Source organism: Panicum hallii, chromosome 7 (genome assembly GCF_002211085.1).
Source record: "Panicum hallii strain FIL2 chromosome 7, PHallii_v3.1, whole genome shotgun sequence".
In the NCBI taxonomy this organism is placed as follows: Eukaryota; Viridiplantae; Streptophyta; class Magnoliopsida; order Poales; family Poaceae; genus Panicum; species Panicum hallii.
In genome coordinates, this window is record NC_038048.1 from 16,057,887 (window position 1) to 16,064,410 (window position 6,524).

The 6,524-nt window shown below is 44.6% G+C and overlaps 1 protein-coding gene across 1 annotated transcript; it reads right to left on the reverse strand.

Moving 5' to 3' along the window:
- Positions 1–564: 564 nt before the first annotated feature.
- Positions 565–2,763, reverse strand: LOC112900501. The gene is made up of 3 exons (XM_025969362.1): positions 1,978–2,763; positions 1,655–1,900; positions 565–1,104 (listed from the first exon to the last, which is right to left on the reverse strand). The coding sequence occupies exons 1-3, from the start codon at positions 2,761–2,763 to the stop codon at positions 565–567; spliced, it is 1,572 nt and encodes a 523-aa protein (XP_025825147.1).
- Between the last annotated feature and the right edge of the window lie 3,761 nt (positions 2,764–6,524).

The following is a 6,524-nucleotide window of genomic DNA, read 5'->3' on the forward strand; positions in this document are numbered from 1 at the left end:
GTTTCCCGGCTTGGCAAGCACTACATAACCTGTCTTTCTCAAAAGTAACATTTGTTAGTCCTAGGATGTGCTCACCCTTTTGAAGTTTGGCCAAGTTCCTCATGCCAACATGGGCAAGCCAGCGATGCCAAAGCCAACCCAAGTTAGATTTTGCCACTAAACATGTCTTAGGTTCCACTTTAGTAGTTGTGAAATCAACTAAATAAAGTTTTCCCTTTAAATGACCTATAAAAGCAATAGAGGAATCCTCCCTTCTCCAGATGGTCACACCCTCATTAGTAAAGAGATAATTGTAGCCTTTCTCACAAAGTTGTGAAACAGACAACAAATTGTACCCAAAGTATCAACTAAATAAACATTAGTAAGTGATGAATCTTTTGAGATAGGGATATCACCTTGACCAACAACATCACCATAATTATTATCGCCAAACATGATTCTTTCAATAGGCGAGTCATATTCTTCAAGATTTGTAAACATTTTCTTCTCTTTGGTCATATGATTTGAACAACCGCTATCTAGCAAACATGTAGGGCCACCGGAGGAATATGCCTACAAAACAAATCAAATCTTGATTTTAGGTACCCAAATAAGGTTGGATCCTTGAGGGTTAGATCGAGACATCTTGGGCACCCAAACACTTCTCATCATTTTCTTAGCATGAGCGCCAACATACTTGACCACCGTCTTCCTATTTTGATCCCACATGACCGTGTAATCAATTGTGTAGTTAGAAGATGGTTTGTGCTCAATGATCTTCTCTTTTTCCTTGAGATTGGTTGAGTCCTTGGTAACCTTGCTAAGAATCTTAACCAAGGGCTTTGCTTCAACGTTGTTCACCCTTGATGTACCATGAGCAATGTTCATCAACTCTCCAAGATTGGTGCCTCTCTTGAACAAGGGCACCTCATATCCATTTATTTTCCTCGTGCGATTTGATCTTCCACCTCGTGTGAATCCGAGTCCATCCTTAATACTAGGATATCTCTCGGCCTTATATGCCGGATGTGACTCGAATACACTCTTACCTTTGGCTTTACTCATGTCAACCAACTTGTTCAAATCCTTAATTTGAGCATCTTTCGCTTTGATCTTTTCTTCTAGCTTAACAAGGTTAGTTTCACAAGATTTGATATCAATTGAATAACATCTTGAGCAACCTTCACTAGTGGAGACATTTGGATAATGAGTTGTCTTGGAGTTGGTTTTGGCATTTTTTAAAAGAGTGTCAAAGTTAGCTTCAAGATCTTTATATTTGACCTCTAGGCTTGAATGCCTTGAAGCTCACTATGTGCATTCTTTAAATTAACAAAAGAGTCATTAATTAAAGATGCTTCCTTTGACATCCTCTTAAGAGAGTCATTGGCACTTGACAAGTCAAGTGTCAATTTATCAACCTTCACCTTTTCCTCAACTAGAGCTTTCTTAAGGGCAAGGTTTCTTTCCTTTCAAGGATAAGCAAGTCTTCTTGCCTCTCGAGAGTCTCTTTTCTCTTTTCCAATTTCTCCATTAGTTTTTTAATTTTTTTATAGCCCTTTTTGCCAAACTCATTTATCATGTTTCTTTCTAGTTCGACCTCCTCTTCATCTAGGTTGTCTTCTATATCACTAGATGTTGAGGGAGTAGATGATGGAGGAGCGGAAGCATTTAATACCTTGGTCCCTTGAGCCATAAGGAAAATGGCAAATTCATCATCACTTTCGGAGTAGTTGTTGAAGAGTCTTTGAGTTGGTGTAGGGGCTTGAATAGCAAGAGTTGCTATTTCTTCTTTATCGGAATCATCACTTGACTCCCAACCTTCACCAACATGGGCATTGCCATGTTTCTTCTTGTATTCCTTGCTCTTCTCCTTGTACTTCTTCTCTTTATCATTGTACTTGTCCTTTGATTTATTGTCCTCCTTGTCATTTTCTTGTGAGGACAATCAGCGATGTAGTGACCTTTCTCGCCGCACTCATAACATCTTCTTTGGTGAACCGGCTTCTTGTCACCTCTTCTCTTCATGAACTTCTTGAAGTTCTTCACCATCATGGCGGTCTCTTCGTCGGTGCTATCATTGTCACTTGAGTCTTCCTTCTTTTTAGACTTTGAGGTCTTCTCTTTTGACTCATTCTTCTTGCTTGGTTTGGCCTTTAGAGCAATTGTTTTGACTTCACTTTGTTCAATAGACTTGGACACATCCAAATTGTTCATCTCATGGAATTGCAACTTGTTGAACAACTCCATGGGTAGCATATGCTTAAACTTTCTTTTGTCTCTAATCATGGTTGCAAGCATTGGATTCTTAGGAGCATATGCTCTAAGCATTTTCTTGGTGACTTTGTGCTCATCCCAATCCTTACTACCAAGCATCCTTATCTCGGTCACAAGAAGCTTCAAGCGATCATGCATTTCTTTAAGACTCTCATCCTTCTTCATGACAAAGGATTCAAGTTCCCCTTGAAGAACATCCATCTTTCCTTCCTTAACCACATCCGTTCCTTCATGAGACAATTGGAGTGTGTCCCAAATGTCCTTTGCAATTTCAAGCCCTCTTATCTTGTTGTATTCATAGGAGCTTAGAGAGCTTCGAAAAACCATCACAGCTTGAGCATTTCGGAAGAAGTCGTGTTCTTGCTCTTTTGTGTGAGGGGGGTTGGCGTTGATATCCACACCTACAGCCACAATAGTCCAAAGAGATGGATGAAGACCATATAAGTACATTTTCATATCATCGCTCCAACGAGCACAGTCACTCCCATCAAAGTGAGGAACTTTTCCCATTGGAACCGATGTAAAAGTAAGGTTAGCGGGATCAAGAGTTCTATGAGAGGAAGAAGTCTCATATGAATGAGACACCGCATGAAGTCCTGCAAGAATTTCTTTCTCCTTCAACTTCTTCTTGAGAAGCTTTTGTGCTTTCTTCTCGGCTTGTTCGGCAATCTTCTTTCTTATCTTCTCAATTCTTTCTTCTTCTTCTCCGCTTCCTCCAAGCTCTCATCAACATCGCTTATAGCGAAGTCATCATCATCATCTGAGCATGATTCCACAACCACATGTTCTTTCTCGGAGGATGCACCAATACGGGAGTTATCACCGATCCCAGCCATAGTGTATTTCCCTTAGCGGTTAAGCCTAAATCAAGGGATTAGGCTCTGATACCAATTGAAAGGACCAACACTAGGCCTGGAGGGGAGGGGGGTGAACAGGCCTTGTTCAAATTTTCCTGAAAACCTTGGCAGAAAATCGTCAGTGGCTGGATGATCCAGCCTCGGTCGGATCTTCCGGGGGTCGGATGATCCGGCCTAAGGTCGGATCTTCCTGCCGAGAGAAAGTGACCAACAACTAAATTCAAAATGTACTTAAATTTTGACAATTCCCTTTGAATACAAAGTTGGTAAAAGGTATTACAAAGCCTATGCAGGTATCCAATGTGTGAGATCTACACCTATGTAGTAGATCGGGTCAAAATAAGCTCAAGAACGATATGAACAACAATAAGTAAATGGAGACACAAGATTTAATCCGAAGTTCACTCCACAAAGGAGCTACATCTCCGTTGAGATGCTCACAAAGAGCCGGGCTGTCACTAGCCCCAAGTTTCTCACAATCAACCACGAAGGAGGATTGAGTTACTTACTATTAATCTCACAAAGAGATGGGTAATACAAACTTCCGGAAGCTCAAACCACAAGGGAATGGGAGCTTCCCGGCACCTCTAACCGTCTAGGAGCTGGGCTCCAAGAGTAACAAACGTAAATCGACGAATCAAAGGATTCTTCAAGTGCTTCTTGAGATGAACAAGTGAAAGCCCACGAAGTGCTCTCTTCCCACACCCCAAATCTCACTTCCTCTCAATCCCTAGGTGAATCTTTGCAAGAATCAAGCTCTTGGATGGAGGAGAGAGTTGAAATCAATGCTGTGGAGGGGTGTTAGGTCGTGGGAAGCAGCAGCCATGAATGAGGGGGGTGAGAGGGTATAAATACCCCACCCTCCTCAAGTGACCGTTATGTGTAAACTGAGGGGTACCGGATCATCCGGCCTATGGTCGCATCATCAGACCCAGCACTCACTTTAAGCATGAAAAGCTCTCCAGAATTCCCAGGGCCGGATCATCCGGCTAGGGGTCGGATCATCCGGCCGGCAATAGAGGGTTTCAGGCATATAGGCCGGATCATCCGGCCTAGGGCCGGATCATCCGACCCAGGGCAGAGGGGAATAGCCAGGCAGACCGGATCATCCGGCCTGGGGCAGAGGATATTTGCTGGCAGGCCAGATCATTCGGCCTAGGGCCGGATCATCCGACCCAGATGAACTTGGAAGGAAGGTTTTCTCAAAGATAGTATTTCATCTCAAATTGAAGCACTTTGATAACCTAGATCAATCGACAGCATCCCCCTTTATAGTACGGTGGTCCTATACTCAAATTTAAAATGAAAATTTGAATTAAATCACCAGTGAACTCCACCATACATATTTAAATTGGGGACCTTCTTTTCATCTTCTTCTTAATTCTTTCATTTTATTCCTGCACACAACTTCATCAAAGCATTGTATCCCAAATTGTGATTATCAAGAATCACCAAAATCAATTAGGGGCCTAGATGCACTTTCACCGGTCCACGGTGAGCAGGAGGCGGCGGCGGGTGGCGCTGGTCGGCAATGGTGCTCCAGTCGGAGTTGGAGGGCAGCTGGGGGGCTGGGGAGCACAAGCAAGGACCGGGGAAACTTTCTAGCGGGTCGGGGAGGGCAATGGATGCTTGGTGGCGGCTACCCACGGCGGCCCGTGTTTCACCAGAGAGGAGGAACGGGCGCCGAAGGCGATTGGGGCTTGGGGTGCTTACGGCAAGGAAACCAGGAGTGCAAATGGATCAAGTGCAAGTCTCTGGTGTTGCTGAGCACAAGGGAGAGGGAAATAAGGCAAGCACGCACGCGGAACACTGCGGCGGCGAGGTGGCAGCCGGCGGAGGCTCGGGAGGTGGTGGCGCGCGCAAGACAGGATAGCGAGGGGGGGGGTGGCTAGAGCGGCGGGCAACGTCCAGGCGACGCGTGGGAAGGGCGGCAGCAGGAGGTGGAGCGGCGGTGGCAGCATAACGGCGGCGGCGCAGTGCTCTGCACCGGCGGCTGGAGGGAGGAACGGAGAAGAGTAGCACGTGCTCGAGGAAGGAGAAGAGATGGGAGGGGGTCCGGGGGACTTTTTTGGAATTTTCAAGGATTTCAAGGACCTCTCGGTAAAGAAAGATTTTCCACTGATCTAGGGGTCTAATGAGGAAATGCCCAAAATGAAAGTTGTAGAGTTTTTCAAGCTCTACAATATTGCTTTAAAGTTCAAGGGCAAAAACTCAAAGTTTATAGCTTTGCATGTTTAAATTTTGAACAAAAGTAGAATTTGAATTCTTTTGTCCTTACCAAAGTGGATTTGATGAAATTTTAGATACATTTGCAAGTTTTCATGGGATGTCATGATGACTTGTATTCTTACATGTTAGTCCTTAAGTAGACATGAAAGTTACTTTTACACTTCAACTGTTTTACATATAAGGCCCTATGATTTTTGTTTTGATCACACTTAGGTACCTGTTTTTACTTAAAGACTTATTTTTCTTAGGATTTAACCTATCTTTTACACTTTCTTTCCTATGGTAATTTAAATTTGACACCTAGTATTATATTTATTCTAGGTTTTACTACTATCTTCCATTTCACCCAATTATCACTAAAGGACCTATATTTTTTAGAATTACATAAATGCCCTTTTCCCCTTTTGCATTAACATTTAAACACATCTACACAAAAACAAAACATGCACCTTTTATACTAAAATTTGTGTATTATAATCCTAATACCTGGTTGTCACAGTATACCCCTCGGTGGGCAGGCAGTATAACACCGACAGCTGGCGCGCCAGGTAGGGGTGCGCATCGAAGATCCACCGGTGAACTCGATGGCATCGTTCAAGTTCACCAGTGTTGTGCCCCCCCCCCCCCCCCCCACGGCACGACGTTCGATTTTGGCTCGTGGGTCTGCATCGCAGACGGTGCAGGCAATTTTCGTCAATTCACCATCGACGCATGAGGACGAAATCTCTCGCAGCAAGCTTTCATAGCGAGCTCGACGAGTTCGTTGACAATCTCGATGACTTGTCGACCCATGGCTCTGCTAGGAAGACTGAGGAGGAGTCCGTTTTCAACGCGACTCCGCCCCGCGCTGCAACGACCATGCTCAGATCGGACTCGCTCCAATCTGAGAATTTGCGTCACTGATAATGACTCGGTCTACGCAATTCGGCCACTGAACGTCAGGAGGCCAACAGTTCCAAGTCCCTCTCCGCATTGGAAAAGGACTTAGACTATTTACTCCAAATCAGAAAACCCGAAGCCATCGCACGTCGGGGGGCCGCGGGTTGCCTGGGTGACAATGATCTAATGATCACCTCCACTCCAGAAGGCTGTTTCGTGCATTGGAAGGGCATGAAACTCTCCGATTTACTCGAAGATGAAGACCGACTCGTGGCACACCTCGAGCCCTTGCCTTTTTAGGAGGGC

What these genes read in the sequence shown, in the direction of transcription:
- LOC112900501 (XM_025969362.1), bottom strand. Translation starts at nt 2,763, where the DNA reads ATGGGAAAAGTTCCTCACTTTGATGGGAGTGACTGTGCTCGTTGGAGC. An exon ending in GAAGAGGTGACAAGAAGCCG is followed by an intron (nt 1,901 to 1,977) that starts GTTCACCAAAGA and finishes GAAAATGACAAG; the next exon opens with GAGGACAATAAATCAAAGGA. An exon ending in TTATGGCTCAAGGGACCAAG is followed by an intron (nt 1,105 to 1,654) that starts GTATTAAATGCT and finishes AACCTTGTTAAG; the next exon opens with CTAGAAGAAAAGATCAAAGC.